This window comes from Capra hircus, chromosome 4 (genome assembly GCF_001704415.2).
Source record: "Capra hircus breed San Clemente chromosome 4, ASM170441v1, whole genome shotgun sequence".
Taxonomy (NCBI): domain Eukaryota; kingdom Metazoa; phylum Chordata; class Mammalia; order Artiodactyla; family Bovidae; genus Capra; species Capra hircus.
In genome coordinates, this window is record NC_030811.1 from 59,570,656 (window position 1) to 59,589,798 (window position 19,143).

At 42.7% G+C, this 19,143-nt stretch overlaps 1 protein-coding gene across 1 annotated transcript in view; it reads right to left on the reverse strand.

Moving 5' to 3' along the window:
• AOAH (acyloxyacyl hydrolase) overlaps positions 1-19,143 on the reverse strand; it is a 198,423-nt gene that overhangs the window by 112,284 nt on the left and 66,996 nt on the right. The window contains exons 7-10 of the mRNA XM_018047156.1: positions 13,475-13,545; positions 3,127-3,187; positions 1,974-2,044; positions 1,051-1,099 (exon numbers count right to left, since the gene is read on the reverse strand). Coding sequence (XP_017902645.1) covers positions 1,051-1,099; positions 1,974-2,044; positions 3,127-3,187; positions 13,475-13,545 — 252 coding nt within the window. The remainder of the gene's footprint in view (positions 1-1,050; positions 1,100-1,973; positions 2,045-3,126; positions 3,188-13,474; positions 13,546-19,143) is intronic.

Sequence of the window (19,143 nt, forward strand, 5' to 3'; positions counted from 1 at the left end):
GACAAATTAGGCAGCCATTCAGAGGCAATTTATCCTGAAGCTGGGGAAACTTAAACTCCAAGGCCCGTTGTTTGTATGATTCCTGCCTGTGTGAGTGCTGGGAGCAGCTGGGAGCTGTTTTAGGTGGAGAGTGTTTTAGGTGGAGAGGAGTCTGGCTGCAGTCAGAACAATGTTTCCACTTAAGCACTCCTGGTAAATTGGAAAAGAGATCTCAAAAGAAAAGGACCTGAATTTCCAAGACTCTGGGAATTTGTTAAGATTTCTTTTATCATTCTAGTTAATCATACTTTTATACTTGATTTTGTATTTGGTATACTTTTTCCTTTATGCTGCTCCTGCTGCTGCTAAGCTGCCTCAGACGTGTCCAACTTTGTGCGACCCCATAGATGGCAGCTCACCAGGCTCCCCCATCCCTGGGATTCTCCAGGCAAGAACACTGGAGTGGGTGAGAACCCCTCAAATCCTATAAGTTCAAGACCTCACAAAATTTAGATTTGCTGCCATTGCTGTCCTCAGATAAGTGTTTGGCTTCTCTCCTTCCTTCCCTTTTCTCTACTGGAAGCTACTAATCTATTATTCATAAGGAACCAGGGTAGCAGCATAGATGCTTCGGGATGTAGGTAGTGGGGAAGCTACAGGTAATTTCCACTCTGCCTGGCTAGCTTTATGAAACAGGAAAAAAATGGCTGCAATGAAATGGTGACAGCATGTGGTTTGCTCCACCAGCTGTTTGGGTTGCTGTAAAAACTTTGCTAACACCACGATTGACTTAATTTCACACTGTTTCAGACAGAACCAAGGGGTTAGATGCGAGTGACCTTAAACAAGACTTACAGCAGCTGTGACTGAGAGAGCCTCAGCTCTCATTACATCATTGACAGTTTTCACGTGTGATTGGATTCTATGCCTCTCTTTCAAACAGCAGAAAAAGAGTTGCCTTAGCCTACCATCTTATCTTCTTCCTTAGGTCTGACTAAGCAAACAGGCAATGGGCTGGTAAGGAGGGCAGAAAGCCGGAGAATAGGGTTAAGTCTGAATTTAGTTGCTTACCCAAATGCCATTACAGTTGGAATCTTGATATGAGTCCCAGTTGTCTGGCCTACAGAGAGGACAGCCACATTAGTCTTCAGCACGTATGTATCACTCTGAATGTCAGCTTCACAAACGAAAGAATGAATGAATGAGTCCTACACCAAGTGTCACCGACAGCCAACAGGCTCTTCAAGGAAAAATGCCACACGCCATTGTGTGTTGTGGCCCACAGAACCCCCACTCGGCCTCTTTGTCATTCTCTTGGCTTTGGGTGTTTGCTGGGAGCTGGGGACCAAATGCAGCCTTTTCATAACCGACTACGTTCATGGGTGGTATTGTTGGGTAATGGTGCTGATGAGCGTAATGAACACATCTGCAGTCTATTTTCTTCAGACAGGCGATACCATTAAAGTTACGCCTCTAAAGTCCCAAACATCTGGTTAATGCTTCAGCACTGTAGTCACAGCTAAGATGAAGGCTGGCATATCCAGTTTGAGCTTTGAGATGGGATTGGCTGCACATCAGCCTGGGACTAAAATGAAACCCGCACTCCACGCCCCACAGCCCTTGCCTTACTCTTGGCAGAAAAGGCTGCTCTTTCTGGGCCCAGGGCTGCCTGTAGAGCTCGAGCAGGAGGAGAGATAAACATCCACAAGAACCTGTCTACTCACTTGTTCCTTCCACTAGACTGTAAACTCGTATTTCTGTTTGTTCACCACACAGCATGATGCAGAGTGCTTGGCAATGCTCCATGAGCATTTTGGGGGGCAATAAAATGAACAATTACTGTTTTTTTTTTTCATTGAGTTTTACTTCAGTGAGGACACGGAAGTCCCTTCTCTCTGTAAGCACGAATCCCCTAGGCTGGAGGAGATAATTATGCCTCCTGCCTCCTTTTCAGAAGGTAATTTTCAAAATCAGTGATGAGCAGAGACCATTACCTTCTGCCTGGGTATGCCATCTTGTTGCTGTCGTTGCAATCTCTCCCTCGCCAGTGAAAGCCCCGCAGTGTCTGAAAGCGAAGAGCATACACAGGAAGGGTCAGTTCTGCTTTGATGCTGTCCACGGTGAAGGCCAGTCAGAGCTGTCAGAGGGGTATTGACATCTGCAGTTTCAAATTCAAATATAGTCTGGGAACACCAGAGATCACTAAGAAAATTAAGATGAATATGCTAAGACCTCCCGAGTGAGGTGAAGTATAATACGGTGCCAGGGCCAATCACAGGTGTAGCATGCGTGTGCACACGCACGTGTGTGTGCTGTTGTGTGTGTGCCAATATGTGAAAGTATGGGGGTGCATCTGTGTGAATTTGTAAATACGTGAGCATGTGTGCATTCACATGGTTACGCAAATGCATGTTTCACACACGTGTGTCTGTGTGTACATGTGTGTTCATGTGTATGTGTCTATGTGTACTTCCACACACAGCAGGGCCATCCAACTCCCTGAACTTTCTCTATTAATCATCAACCTTCTCAGGCCCCAAAGCAATTGGTGTATTTTGTCCAACGATTAATAATTTTACTGAATAATTAAAAACTCTAGCCAAACTGATTATTTGCATGGATTTATTATATTCTGACATGTCTGATTCAAAAGGATCAAGAACCATGATGATGTCAAACAATGCTTTTATTTCTCAAATTGCCAGGTAGAGTATCTGAGATCCCATCAACCTTGGAAAGTTTGTGACATCTGTTACTTGCTTGTTGAATTTCACAGAGAATATTATGACATCCTAACTGTTCTAAATCAAACATGTGCACACAAACACATATACACTTTTAAAAAGTAAGTTAAAATATATTTAAGAATTTTGAAAATAATTCATGACATGTTTTCAAGATAACTGTTATCCCCATGGAGAATTCCAGCTGGGAATGACTTCAGGAAATGAAAACAGTCTAGGCCTAAGATCCACTTTGATGGTCCATGTGGAGATAGTGTAAAGGTATAGAAACATTATAAAATGGTGTGTTACCAAATTAATAATACATTCAATTGGCATTCAATCTTGTCTTATTAAAGGAAAGAAATTTATAGGAAGCAATGCAATATTTACTGAACATCTGGTTACTCTTAACAATACTTACTGGGAAATCACTATATTTGTCTGAATCAGCATCACTGAATGGCATAGAATTTTGTGTAGCTCTAGAAGAAAGAAAATGAAACACCTGTGAGCTAAGGAAAAAGAACGTGTGTTTGTGAAAATAAATACAGACATGTTTAGATATGACTGTGTTGAGTTTACTTAACAAAACCCCATTCTAAAAATAAAATTAAGGGCCTAAATAAAAATTTTAAAAGTAAAGATAAAATGGAGCCCAAATTTATAAATATCAGCCCAAATTTATAAATACCAGCCCAAATTTACTTATTTCTGTTTGCCACTCAACAGAACGATTTTCTCTCTGACATTTTACTTGGCCTATATGGGTAAGTAAAATATAATGAACTCAAGTTTTAGAGGGCATGGGATATGGCTGTTGAGGTTCTCAGGAAAGGAGACTGCATTTTTGGGCCAATGAACTTAGTACTAGAGATTTTACACATTTTACACATTCTGGGACAGAAGTCTTTTCTTAAGAGTCTCCTCTTTTAAATCGCTTCATCTGAGAACAGTTAGGCATTTAGTTGTCAATCCCCTTCAAGAACCGGGTGTAACTGATGTGACTGATGATCGAGCAATTAATGCCAAAAACTACGGATACCTCCTTTGAGCGAGGATTTCCCTTAAGTCTTCACCACCAGACTCTCCCCAGCTTCCAAATGCCAAACATTGTATTCCCTTTAGGAGAATCACTTACAGAGTAGCAGGCAAGTGCCATCATACGGCAGAGTGAGGTTACTCTTGGAGCTTAGAATGTAGAGAGAGTAACACGCTCCCTTATAGGTTTTAGTAACCATGGTCTTCTGAATCAAGAGTTTCTCAGCAGTTCTGAGAGTCTCAAGGCTAGCGAATTCAGCCAGAGCCAGCATGGAGCCTAACTGCTGGTGTGGAGCCTGTCTTAAGAGCTCTGGGATGGTGGAGCCACTGGAAGTCCACTTTATAGTTCTCTTGGGAGATGACATCCCCTGTAAAAATAGGTAGCGTTCTCCTATGTATGTATTTGACCTCTTGGATAGCTGTTTTAGGCTCCTAGTTGAGAAAAGGAGGAAAGACACAGAGCAAGAGAAAGAATAAGAGGAAGAGGGGGAGGGAGAGGGATGGGTTAGGGAGGAGAGAGAGGATGAACAAACCCAAACAGCCATATTATCAATCTGAGAAAAAGCACTGGGTAAAAGGTCTCTCTCAATGATGTCAAAACTATCTCCTTCTACCTTTGCCACCTTGGGGGTGAGAGTTTGTCCTTGAAGGAAGGAACAATGAGCTGTTTCTAGAATTGGAACACTTGGTCACTAAATTAACCTTTACTTGTTTATTTTAAAGGCTCAGAGTAACTAACCAAAACCATACATTCTAGACATGCATGGGTAGATTGGCCATCCTAAATCTCATAAGTTGCAATTTACATAAACTCCACAATCCCTTATTCATAGCCTGCATATCCAAACAGTCCTGAAAACCAAGAGTGGTTTCTTATTTTCAATGTTGAAGCTAATTTATTTGGTGACAAAATTTGACCTAAACCAATCTAAGGCAATTCATAACCTGCTGCTGCTAAGTCACTTCAGTCGTGTCCGACTCTGTGCGACTCCATAGACGGCAGCCCACCAGGCTCCCCCGTCCCTGGGATTCTCCAGGCAAGAACACTGGAGTCGGTTGCCATTTCTTTCTCCAATGCATGAAAGTGAAAAGTGAAAGTGAAGTCGCTCATAACCTATACCCCACTTAATATGACTATCCATATATTTCACTGCTGAAATATAAATGTGTTTAATCAGGAATGCTAAGAGTGTAAGTGAGTGTGGTGAGTTATAGTATATGCATGATATGTCACTTTCTTAAAATCTGGGAAATTCTGAATTCCAAATTACATCTGGCTCCAAGGTTTTGGACAAAGCATTGTTGACTTTTACTATCATTGCTTCTGCAAAACTGTATAAAATTTGATACATTGTGTATCCTTATAGGTGCCCAGTTGTATGCCAAAATATTCATTCATTCATTCCATAGCTATTTTTGAAGTCCCTACCATGTGCCAGACATCATGTTAGATATTAAGGATGAGTATTAGATACATTTCCTATGCTAGAAGAGCTCAGTGATGGGTGGGGAAAACAATGCATTAATAGATAGCTACAGTGCTATGGAGAAAATTCCCTAAGAGAGTTGTGCACGCAGAGGGAAGACATTTCCCTCTCTACAGGGAAGGAGGCAATCTTAAGGTGAAAGTTAAAGGATTAGAAAGTATTTTCAAAGCAAGTAATTGGGTGACAGGCATTCTAGTAGGAAGGAAAAATATGGGAAGCCCTTTAACACAGCTCTAGGTTCTGAAATTAGACTCCTTGGATTTGAATCCCAGGTCTGCTGTAAACTTAAGGCAAATTATTTCATCATTTTTACATCTGTTGGCTCATTTGTAAATGGGGTCAATGTCAGTACCTGCCTCCTTGGACTGTTGCAAAGACTAAATGAGTTGTTACATGTGAAGTGAGGAAGACCTGTGCCAAGCATGTGATAAGTATTCACAAAATATTAGTTCTTTTCTCTATTATGCACAACGCTAATAAGCTATCCCAAGGGTGGCTTCTAGGACTGGGCAAACAGGCCTAAGTTGTCTGCTCTTCTGACATTTTGGTTTCTGGATATATCCCCAATTCAACCCATGGGTTCTCTTCAGATTTTCAGGTTCCCAGCCATACAATGTCCAATCCAGTTATGCATGTCTATTATTTTTAGATATTTTTACCGTAAATTTCTTTGCTGTAAGTACCTTCACAGCAAGCATTTTTGTTACAAACATTCTCACTGTGTAGCTAATTGGCCATAAGACAATTTTGCCATAAAAGGTAAAATGACTGGTTGATAGTTTGTTTTGATATGTATCATATGAAAATCATGACAAATGATGATGATTTGCCCCAAGAGCCAGTTTCTTATTTCTAAACACATTACAATAGAGGAGAAAGAGGCTGAGGGCCTGAAAAAGTGCAAGTTTGAACTCACATTTCCCATAAACCTCTGGAATGTTTATCAACAGACATGTGACCAGATGCCAGGATCACAGAACAGTATAGAGGCTTTCATAACAGAATACAAATGTGTGTGTGCTCAGAGGTGTCCTACTCTTGCAGCCCCATGGACTGTAGCCCACCAGGCTCTTTTCTAGGCAAAAACATAGGAATGAGACGCAATACAAAGCTTGGGTATAAATATGCATCCTAATATTTGGAAATTGATACTTCCTCTAACAAAGGAAGAAATTTTAGCAAAAAGAAAAACTGTGATGCCGAATGAGGAGGCGAATCAATGTGTAAAGCACTAAGAATGAAAGACCTGGAAGACAAGTGCTCAGGTACAAGTCACAAAATAAGGTCAGTCATCTGCACAGTAGTGCCATTAAATCTACGCACCCTTTAAAGGGACTTCCGTGGTGGCTCAGATGGTAAAGCATCTGCCTACAATGTGGGAGACCTGGGTTCAATCCTTGGGTTGGGAAGATCTCCTGGAGAAGAAAATGGCAACCCACTCCAGTATTCTTGCCTGGAAAATCCCATGGACAGAAGAAACTGGTAGGCTACAGTCCATGGGGTTGCAAAGAGCTGGACATGACTGACTTTCATTTTTCACCCTTTAAATATATTCAGATATTTTATATTTAGTAATAAAGTCTCTTTAATTTTGTAATTAGCCTCATGGCTAATTAGTTATATGGTGAAACTAATGTTTGTGGCAGCAAAGATGTTTAAAACAGGAAACTTATAGTGAAAATACCTAGAACTCCAGTTGGCTGGTGCAGCTAATCACCTGCTTGCTGCTCCTGCCCTTTGCCTGGGGTCTGGCTGACAAGCTTGACCCAGTGAGCAATTGTGACTGCAGCTGAATGTTATTCGTTACATAATATTGAGCTATTCAAGCTCAAGATGCCTAAAACTATGTCATGAAACTGGGGCATTACAACAAAAGAAAACCAGGGAAAATAGAGTATCCATGAGTATCTGCCTCACATTTGAATCCCAGGCAGCAGTGCAGGCTCAGAGTGGCTCTGTTTCTTCTGCACATGGATGTGTTACATGCATCTCTGTAAGATGCAATGAAAGCAGAGGAAACCATGGAAAGATCCATCCTGACATAGTTACATGACTCACCGTGTGGCGGGGATAGGGACGGAGGTGCGTGGCAAGAGCAGGGCAGAAGCAAGAAGGAACAAATGAGAAAAGCCGAGAACGATGAATTAAAAATGTGATTAACATAGCGTATGATGGCCTGTGTGAATTTATGTGAAATAATATATAGGTGGGCTTGAGCATTTGGAAATTCAATAAAAAGAATAAATTATCGATATTAAGAGGGGACCCTCCTGACTCACCATTGCTGCAATAAAAAAAGAAAAAATTAGGCAGTGTATAGGCACTGTGAATTCTGATCAGAACAAAACAACAAAATCCTTGGTTGCCCCATGGTAGTAGCCTAGTATCCTGCACGTTTGTGTCTATTAAATTAGTGTGTTTTCTTTGTTTATTCATTTGTTTCTTCACTGAGTCCCTACTGAGGTCAAGCACTGTGGTAGCGACCAGGGCTAAAAAGTTTACCAAGAAATGGTATCCTCACTCTCAAAAGCTGTTGGTAGGTGTGGGAGACTGGTGGGGAAGCAGCCAGGGAAGAACAGGGTGCAGGATCAGGTGCCAGGGAGCGTGGGGGTACCGAGGAGGCTAGCTACGTGGTTGAAGACAGGCTGGGAGCTGGAAAACTTCTTCTCATGGGTGGAGATGCCACCATTGCATTTTGAAGGCATTAGAACAAACAAGGGGGCACAGAGAGAGGCAAGGAGCAGGAAAGATGTTCTTATCGGAGGGGATTTTACGGAAGGGTTAATGCAGTAGAAGACACGTAGGTCTTTCTCTACTACCTGTTGACTGTTGCTGGATCAGGCGTTAAATGAACTAGAACCAACCTGTTCATCTGAAAGTGGGGCTCAGGGTCAAGGGACAGACAGTGTAGTGGTTCTGGGTCCAAATGTCATATGAATCCATGACTAGTTCTGTGAGTTTGGGAAAATAACTTTACATCTTTAAAAAGGGGGACAAAAATGGGGTCTGCTAACAGGACTGTATTTACAAGAGTTCCTGGTAAAGAGACAGTACTGGGTTATTCTTCTTTGTCATTATTATCACCGAGCCACAGGTTATTTGAAGAATAAATGAGGTTGCATGTAAGTGTGATTTATAAACCAAACAGCACTGAATAAATTGTGACCTGGTATGAATTATACTAGAAGCACAATGGTTTTTAGAAGAAGAAAAACATATTGCTTTTGCTTTTTCATAAAAAGAATTTCCCTTTTAAATTGGGCCTGATAAATCTCTGGCCACAGATGCTCTTGAATTCAGTGTTTCAAAGGTGGTTCAATTGCAGAGATGTCGTTTTGGTCCTGCAGGCCCACGTTTGACACAGAAAATGTAATGATGATTTCAGCAAGGAGGAGACAGGAGTCTCAATTCAACAAGAGCTAGGCATGATGAAATGATCAGGGGCCTGGGGACCTAGGGACCTGGCTGTCTCTCAGCCCCCCAGCATCTTCTTTCATGTCTGATATTCCCCCTCCACTCCTCATATCCTGATGCTGTCCGCCTCCACCTCTATTCATGAAAAGCAGTGTTGATAACTGTTTCCGGGATCTAGGCCAGCACTTCGCACAGCTGGCTTACAGGAACTCATGTGGGCAGATGAACCAGGAAAAGTTTTTAAACTAAGAGGTTCTGAATGTGGGTCAGAAGCACAGCCTTCTCCTCTCCTGAGATACTTTCAAAGCTGTTCAGTGGCTTTAGCTTCCGTGAAGCTGATGAGATGAAGGATGGAGGAACATAGGAAAAGTGCCTCTGTTGTGGGCTCAACTGTGTTCACCAAAGAGAGCTGTTGAGGTTCTAACCCCTGGTCCCTGTGAATGGGAACTGACTTGGAAAGAGGATGTTTGCAGATGTTGTTAAGTTAGGATGAGGTTATTAGTTCAGTTCAGTTCAGTCACTCAGTCTTTGTCTCCCCATGGACCTTCAGCACGCCAGGCTTCCCTGTCCATCACTAGTTCCCCGAACTTGCTAAACTCATGTTAATCAAGTCAATGATGCCATTCAGCCATCTCATCCTCTGTTATTCCCTTTTCTTCCTACCTTCAATCCTTCCCAGAATCAGGGTCTTTTCCAATGAATCAGTTCTTCAAATCAGGTGGCCAAAGTGTTGGAGCTTCACCTTCAGCAACAGTCCTTCCAATGAATATTCAGGACTGATTTCCTTTAGTAGGTCATTAGGGTGGTCCCTACATTACCAGATGGCTAACATTGAAACCAGATTGATTATATTCATTGCAGCCAAAGATGGAAAACCTCTATACAGTCAGCAAAAACAAGACTGGGAGCTGAATGTGGCTCAGATCATGAACTCCTTATTGCCAATTTAAGACTTAAATTGAAGAAAGTGGGGAAAACCACTAGACCATTCAGGTATGACCTAAATCAAATCCCTTACAATTAACAGTGGAAGTGAGAAATAGATTTAAGGGACTAGATCTGATAGACAGAGTGCCTGATGATCTATGGACGGAGGTTCATGACATTGTACAGGAGACAGGGATCAAGACCATCCCCAAGAAAAACAAATACAAAATAGCCGTCTAAGGAGGCCTTACAAACAGCTGTGAAAAGAAGAGAAGGGAAGAGCAAAGGAGAAAAGGAAAGATATACCCATTTGAATGCGGAGTTCCAACCAATAGCAAGGGGAGATAAGAAAGCCTTCCTTAGCTATCAATGCAAAGAAACAGAGGAAAACAACAGAATGAGAAAGACTAGAGATCTCTTCGAGAAAATTAGAGATACCAAGGGAACACTTCATGCAAAGATGGGTTCAATAAAGGACAGAAATGGTATGGACCTAACAGAAGCAGAAGATATTAAGAAGAGGTGGCAAGAATACACAGAAGAACTGTACAAAAAAGATCTTCATGACCAAGATAATCATGATGGTGTGATCACTCACCTAGAGCCAGACATCCTGGAATGTGAACTCAAGTGGGCCTTAGGAAACATCACTACAAACATAGGTAGTGGAGGTGATGGAATTCCAGTTGAGCTATCTAAAAGATGATGCTGTGAAAGTGCTGCACTCAATTTGTCAGCAAATTTGGAAAACTCAGCAATGGCCACAGGACTGGAAAAGGTCAGTTTTCATTCCAATCCAAAGAAAGGCAATGCCAAAGAATGCTCAAACTACTACATAATTGCACTCATCTCACGTGCTAGTAAAGTAATGCTCAAAATTCTCCAAGCCAGGCTTCAGCAATATGTGAACCATGAACTTCCAGATGTTCAAGCTGGTTTTAGAAAAGGCGGAGGAACCAGAGATCAAATTGCCAACATCCTCTGGATCATCAAAAAAGCAAGAGAGTTCCAGAAAAAACGTCTATTTCTGCCTTATTGACTATGCCAAAGCCTTTGACTGTGTGGATCACAATAAACTGTGGAAAATTCTGAAAGAGATGGGAATACCAGACCACCTGACCTGCCTCTTGAGAAACCTATATACAGGTCAGGAAGCAACAGTTAGAACTGGACATGGAACAACAGACTGGTTCCAAATAGGAAAAGGAGTACGTCAAAGCTGTATATTGTCACCCTGCATATTAACTTCTATGCAGAGTACATCATGAGAAATGCTGGGCTGGAGGAAGCACACGCTGGAATTAAGATTACCAGGAGAAATATCAGTAACCTCATCGCAGATGACACCAGCCTTATGGCAGAAAATGGAGAAGAACTAAAAAGCTTCTTGATGAAAGTGAAAGAGGAGAGTGAAAAAGTTGGCTTAAAGCTCAACATTCAGAAAACTAAGATCATGGCATCTGGTCCCATCACTTTATGGCAAATAGAAGGAGAAATGGTGGAAACAGTGGTTGACTTCTGTTTTGGGGGCTCCAAAATCACTGCAGATGGTGATTGCAGCCATGAAATTAGAAGACGCTTTTACTTCTTGGAAGGAAAGTTATGATCAACCTAGATAGCATATTAAAAAGCAGAGACATTACTTTGCCAACAAAGGTCCGTCTAGTCAAGGCTATGGTTTTTCCAGTAGTCATGTATGGATGTAAGAGTTGGACCAAAAGAAAGCTGAGCGCCGAAGAACTGATGCTTTTGAACTGTGGTGTTGGAGAAGACTCTTGAGAGTTCCTTGGATTTCAAGGAGATCCAACCAGTCCATCCTAAAGGAGATCAGTCCTGGGTATTCATTGGAAGGACTGAGGCTGAAGCTGAAACTCCAGCACTTTGGCCATCTGATGCGAAGAGCTGACTCATTTGAAAAGACCCTGATGCTGGGAAAGACTGAGGGTGGGAGGAGAAGGGGATGACAGAGGATGAGATGGTTGGATGGCATCATCAACTCAATGGAGATGAGTTTGGGAAAACTCAAGGAGTTGGTGATGGACAGGGAGGCCTGGCGTGCTGCAGTTCATGCAGTCACAAAGAATTGGACACGACTGAGCAACTGAACTGAACTGAATTAATCCAACATGACTGGTTATAAAAGGAAAAGACAGACACACAGGGAAGCTGCCCATGCACGAAGAGGAAGGCAGAGACGGAGTGATGCAGCTGCAAGCTCAGGGTTGCCAAGGATGGAGAGCCACTGCCAGAAGCTAAGAGCTAAGGAGGATTCCACCCAGAGTCTCTGAGGGAATATCAGTGGGACTAGAGTCTCAGAGGGACCTTGCCCACACATTGCTTTCAAACTTTCAACCTCCAGAACTGGGAGAGAATGCATTTCTATTGTTCTAAGGTACCCAGGTTGGGGTATTTTAGTACAGCAGCCCTAAGAAATGAATATAACCTCTCAGTTCAGGTATAAGGCCTGACTCATCTCTGGAGAGTTCTCCCCTCTGTCCCTTCACAGTGAGAGCCAGGCTGGACCAGAATGCACTCAAGTGATAGGAATTGCCTGCAGGAGAGTGAGAATGAAAGCAACAGGGGCCCGGGCAGATGGCATGGTCTCAGTGAATATGTTACAGAGAAAGAATATTATTTTGAGTCATTAAAGCATTATCTGTACATGTAGCACCTGTGGTCTGGCTCCAGAACTAGAATGTGAGCACTCGGGAGGACACAGTTAAGCAGGAGCCTAGGAAACTGCCATGCTTCCCCACCAGGGCTCAGGCCAAGAGTCTGCATCTTTAAAACCTCCCAAATGGCTCTATAGCTTGAGTTGAGACATGGGAAAAACTGAGGTTCGGAGACATGAAGCGGCCCAAGTTCTCAAATCTGGCTCAAGACACAGCACTGCAGAGGAGTCCAAAAGGGGATGTTTCCAGAGAACAAGCGTGGTCCAATATACCTGGGGGTGTATGTTGGGTCCTTGTGGCTGGGAGAAGTTACCTTTTTTTTAAAAACTTTTTGGCTACACCACGTGGCAGGTGGAATCATAGTTCCCCAACCAAGGATCAAACCCATGCCCTCAGCAGTGGAAGCAGAGGCTTAACCATGGGAAAGAAATCCTGGAAAAATTACCTCTGTAAGACTCAGTTTCCTTATCTTCAAAATGGGAATAGTGATGGAATTATGAGAATTCCGTGCAGAAATGCAGTGAAAGTTCAGTATCTGGCCCTGGGAATAGTGGCCGTACAGTGGCAGGCAGCAGCCCTGCCCCAGTGACAAGGGAAGGAGCTGGGTGGAAGGAGACTTATGCTATTTTGCCTCTTAGTCCAACGTGCCTCTCAGGATACTGTTCCATCTTTCAATATTCTGGACAGTAGTTACTATGACACCCAGCACAATCTTAGAGTGAGCTGGAGCATGGGATTTTAAACTGAGACAGGAGGGCTTGGGAACTCTGGACAGTATCCCTGCATTTGGCACCCTGTTCATAAATATTAGCGCTAAGGTTTTTAGGTAATAGGTTGCGCTCTTGAAAACAAAGGTCCTTTTCCAGCCTCATGAGTGCCTTGCACTAAAGATGCTCAAAGAGTCCTCATCATAATGGGTGGCTGACCTCGTCCGGATCTTACACAGCAAGGAGGGGCTGTCCTGCTCCGGTGTGAGCAGGCAGGCTGTGTTCCAGCCCAGGACTGTAAGTCAGGCTTGGAGGTTCAAAGATGCTGGTATTCAGTATATTTCCAAAATGATTTGTTCTAAGCTAATTTGTCTTCTAGTTTCTATACAAGTCATGAGCAAGAAACACTTTCACCTTCAGAAAGATGCCTTTTAACTTGAAGATTATTTTCATCATTAGAAAACAGAAACCACTAAAGATGCTTTCCCCTGTTAGTGCTCAGGAGGGGGCATTCATATACATACAGTTTAATCTTCTGACAGATCTTGGCCAAAAATGGGAGTGAACAAATATCAGAACCACTTCTGGAGTACTTCTGGAGAGAAAAGCAAAAACAGAAAGAGTTATTTATTTCAAGGAATGGTTCTCCAGTTTCTAAAGGTACGTCCTCTCTTCTTGGCTCCACATTTTGAATTTCTGGACTCTCCTTTCTCCTGAATCTGGGCCATATTACGTAACTCAATTTACCCCTTGTTTCTGTCCCCACACTCCAAATTCATTGCACCTGTGTGCTGGCTCCTGAGCTTGAAGGTCTCCCTTCCCCCAGCCAGCTAGTCCCATCCTCTTGTCTTTTCCAGCTCTTCCCAAAAGAAGAGGCCCATCTTGGTCCATTCTACTCAGACAGCATTCTTCTCCTCACTATCTTCAGTGGCTTTAAAAAAGGATTTGGAAAATAAAGGCTGTTTTCAAATAAGACAATTCCATCCTGTTAAGAGATAAAATAAAGACTAATGGGAGAGATGGCTTAGGAAGAAGGAAGGCCCCTTCCCTGGGGCGTGGAGGGGTGGAAGGGGTGCAGATGAAGCCCCCAGAGTTTCCTGAGCAAAGGGATTTCAGACAGCAGTTTACATAAGACTCTAGCTGGGGGATAAATTAAAAACCCTGGCTTTTTTTTTTTTTTTTAATTAAACAGTGCTTTTAGACGTATTGCAGTTCCTATGATGCTTTTCGCAGACAAAAGGAAAAACAACTGGGTAGAAAAAGTCAGGAACTGGCATTTATCGACAAAGAGAGAAAGGGAGACAGGTATCTCCTGCTTTTTTAACGTTTACTTCACGCCACCTTGATTCGATGAAAGACCTAAGTTAGTATCTATTTTCATGAACTGAAAGAAATCCGAAGAGGAGTTTTCACTTTCATAAAAACAGGAAAAAAAAAAAGCGGAAAGCAAAAGTAGTGTTTATCATCTGTTCTGCAGGAGCGAGAGTGGAGCCAGTGAGTAACCCCAAGTACTGAGAGGGGCCCCGCCCAGCTCCTTCCCCAGAAACCACGCTGAACACTTCAGTATCAGGCAGCCATAGCTTTGAACCATGTCTGTGAGCTTTTGTGCTTGATTTCCACTTATTGTGTGCATCTGTTAGCAAGATGAGTCCTAAGGTAGCTGCTGCTTAGCCTTAGGAAAGACTTCATAGGAATGGTCTACTTTTGGATAGCGGGGAAGCATGTGGTAATTCTCACCAACCTAGAGAGTCCTTCAGGTGGCTGTGAGTGGTACTAACAGTTGTCAGTATTCTGACCCTAGCAAAGGCAGACAAGTAACCTTTTCTGGCTACAAATGAGATGTTTAAGGATCTTTGTGATCTTTGTACAACTTTCTAGAATGAGGAACAATCCTGACTAGTGCCCTCAACTAAATGCAAGAGGTGGAAACAGAAGAGGCTGTCCTTGTCATCACGGAGCTTACTGTCTAGTGGAGCACAGGGGTGGATAATCCCAGCTCTTAGCATGCTCTGTGAGGGCTGCCATGGTCCAGGCATTAATATGGCTTTCTAGGAACTGGAGGAGGAGGCAGGCGAGAAAGGAAGAGACAGATGCTCCACGCTTTTCAACTCAAAGGCAGTTTGCAGACTTGGCTACAAATGTAATTCATGGGCTCCACCACAATCTACTGACTCAGAAAGCCTGGGGAAGGGCTGGAAATTTGTGTTTTCACAGCTCCAAGTCATTCTGATGCTCACTAAGGTTTGAGAACCACGGCTCTAGACTCTGGCTGAAGAAAGTGTGATCACAAAGCAGAAGCATTGGATGTCATCCAGGAACTTTAGGACTAAGAGCCTCTGGCCACACAGTTGACCTGTTGAATCAGAATCTGTATTTTAAAAATGTCCCAGGTAGTTGGAGTCCACACCAAAGCCAGAAAAGCAGAGGAAGCACCTGGCACAGGGCTGTGGGCATGAGTGGGACTGGCATCTTGCAGGACATTTCAACCTGGCTGGAGTATAAGGAGCCAGGAGAATGCAGTGGACATGGAAGGAAGGACACATTAGGATGAGCCTGGAAGGCTGCATCACGTTCTGTCTTGAGGGCAGTGGGGAATCCTGGGAGAGATCACATTGCATTTCAGAAAGACATCTCTGGAGGAGACATGAAAGCCTGGAGGAGGCAAGAAGGGACAGAAAAACCCATTGGCAGATAAAGACTCTAAGGCCTGGTCCTGGGCTTTCTAACCTCAGCACTATTGCCATTCAGGGCTGAATAATTCTTTGTTGTGGGCTGTCCTGTGCATTGTAGGCTATTTAGCAGTGTATCTGGCATCTAGCCGCTATAGTCAGTAGCCCCCAAATGTCTCCAATTGTTGCCAAATGTCCCCAGGAGAGGTGATGGGGGACAGCATTGCCTCTGGTTGGGAACCACTGATGGAAGGAGGGAGGAGGGGGATCGGGGTACAGAGATGGGATGTTTGGAGAACTGGTAACTGAGTATGCTGAGCAGTGTAGACACACTGTGAAACATACTCCGGCGTGCAATTATACCATAACATGGGTGCCAATTGGTAGAGACACATTCTAAGATCCAGAGTCAGGTTGCATTTGAAAGTTTGAGTTACTTCTTTTTATATTTACTTTGTCTGAAGGCCTTGGTCTAATTAACCTAATGGCAAATGCAGATTTTAACACAGATGATAACCAATACATCAAACATTTTACAAGGACAGGCTGATAATTACTACACAGGAGATACATGGAATAAAATGCACAGCTGTTCACTGTCGAAATTCAGCCTGAAGACTGCAGCTGTCTTTGACATTCCTTGTGCAGAAACTGAATCTAGGATGTAGGCAGAAGGTGATGTAACTTGTCCAGGGATCCCCAGAACTCCTTCTGTTAAGACAGATGTTTTGATCATCCAGCCTTTTCATCACATGGTATGGGAAGGACTAACGTCTTCTTACAAACTTGCAAAGGGAATTTAGATGGACACAGAGCAGCACTGCAGAAACCCTCACTTGCATATTTGCCAGCCCCTTCCTTTCAATTCAAACCTTACTAGACAGAGGCAGAATGGGGGCTGTTATTATCTCAGAGATGGATTTAAAACAGCACTTCTGGCTGTATGTAATCCCATCTAAAATGAAAGTCCCAAGTCTGGGCTGTCCTGGGGCATAGGATTCAGGCAGCATTTTCATTTTTGCCATCTATTTAGCCAACTTCTATTTGCATCTGGAGCTTTGCCCACCCCATGATGTTAAATGAATACAGAACAATAAGCAGAGGTTAAATAAATGAGAATGTGGTGAATGGGGTAAATAGAGGCTCAAAGGGGGAGCATAACTTCTCTTCTGCATTGGAGGCAGATTCTTTACCATCTGAGCCACCAGGGAAGCCCCCTTCTGTACATAACCAACTTAAAATTGAATTTCTGAGTGATATAGTACTTTTAGACCATTGTCATATATTATTTTACTTGAATTTGTATGTGTGCTAAATTGCTTCAGTCATGTCTGACTCTTTGTAACCCTATGGACCATAGCCTGCCAGGCCTCTCTGTCCATGGGATTTCCCAGGCAAGAATACTGGAGTGGGTTGCCATTTCTTTCTCCAGGGGATCTTCCCAACCCAAGGATTGAAGCTGTGTCTCCAGCTTTGCAGGTAGCTTCTTTACCACTGAGTCACCTGGGAATCCCAGGGTAAGTCTGAACAGTGACAATTTTTAAAGTCTTTCCAGATGGTTCTGTTGAATAAGTAGGTTTACCATCAGGGCCATCGGGTTCAGCTGTACAGATTGTACACTGCACAATCTTAATAGTCACACAGCCTGTGATGTGAATGGTGCTTCCTGAAATTCAGTACTGAGGAGGTCTGGTTGAAAGCTATTGTAATGGTGGAAAGGTTAGAAACTGGGCAGAAGCTAAACCTGGACTTAAATGATGAGTTTCTCACTTACAAGCTATGTGGAATGAGGAAATTACTTAACCTATCTGATTCTTAGTTTTCTTATCTGTAAAATGGGATTGATAATAAAAATATGCTAGCTCCTTTTAGGCATTTTTGTGAGGACAAACTGAGGACATAACTCAAGTATTCTAAACATTTAGATGCTCAGTATCTGCCAAATCCATGAAGACCTCCCCCTCCACTGCCCGACCCGGCTCCCCAGCCACAACACTTAACTCTTCCCCAGTCTGGATTTTCTGACAGGTTGTGCTGAAATGATATGCAACCTACTGTGTGTTTCTCTGCATTTTGGCTAGGTCTACAGTTACATCAGCAATCACAATGGAATTAATTGCAGGCAATATCCTCTGAGCAGTTTTTAAAAGATTCTTATTTGCATTTCCTGATTATTTTTTCTTTGATAGCTTTAATTCAGAGAGTAAATAAATTGGAGGATATTTTTGAGGAGCTTTTTTTTAATTGTTGAATTGTTCAGTTGATTTTTTTTTTTTTTGGCTTCTTGCAAGGCATGATTGGAATCCTGCCGCATGAATTATGCTGGCAATTTTGGTGACAGAAATGAAAAATTGTAAAGTCCTAATTAGCCTTTGAGTCAATGCCAAGGCAGTTTGTGCTAGTGAAGTAAACAAGGCTCTGAGAATAAATTTGTAGATGCATATTGAGAAGAATTAAAAGAAAAATGGTATTATTCTCCAGTCTGTTTAGAGTTCTGAAGGTGGTGGTCAAGGTTTCATATGAAGCTTCAGTTTCTTGTTCAATGTCTTAAGTGGATTAATTGAACCAGTTATGGTTGGCCTTTAATTACTCACTGAATTAAGTAATAATTGAAGATGCAGGCATTATGATTGCTTAATCGATTGTGTAGAAATGTCTTCATGCTATCATTCAACATGTATCAGACTTGTACATCAAAACCCATGTGCCCCCCTCAAGTAGGGTTGCCAAATAAAATATTGTGCTGGACATACTTACACTAAAAATTAATCATTATTTATTTGAAATTCAAATTTAATCTTCCATTTTTATTTGCTAAATCTGGCAGGCTGAGCCACAAGGAATTTTCCTCCCCTTTATTTCCATGTTGCCAAATCAATACTACTTTGAATGTATTGCATCAGGTGAAGGATAAGCTGGGCCAGCAGGGAGAAGCCAAGGATGAGGGCCATGTCCTCTCATCTCTGATGAATGTTTCCTTCCTGCCAGAACTGCTTAGCATCAGGGGAGATACTTCTTCAAAGGTTTACCTTTCTGCTTCCTTTTCATCTGGGGCTGAATGACCACCAGGGCCCAAGTCAAATACTTGACTTAATGATAACCAGTTTGAACTAAGCATTCTGTCTATTGAATAAAACTATGATTGCAAAAAGGAAAAATTAGGGGAAAAGAATACTAATGGTGATGATTTTAGCTAGCATCTGTTGAGTGCTTGATATGTCCCAGGTATGATACTAGGCACTTTACACACATGGGCTCTCTTAGGTCCTGATACCTAGCTTTGAGAAAGGAACGCTGTCATTGTCCCTGTCTCACTGACAGGGGAACTGAGGCTCAGCCGAGATCACATGTTTAGAAAGTGATGGAGCAGGAGGTTATAGTATCATCTGCTGGAGGGCAGCAATTCTCAACAGCGAGTGCCAGAGGATATGTGACAATGCCAGAAGACATTTTTGGTTGCGGTGACTATGGGGGAGGCGGGTAGCATCTAGCGGATAGAGGACAGGGATACTGCTAACACCCTA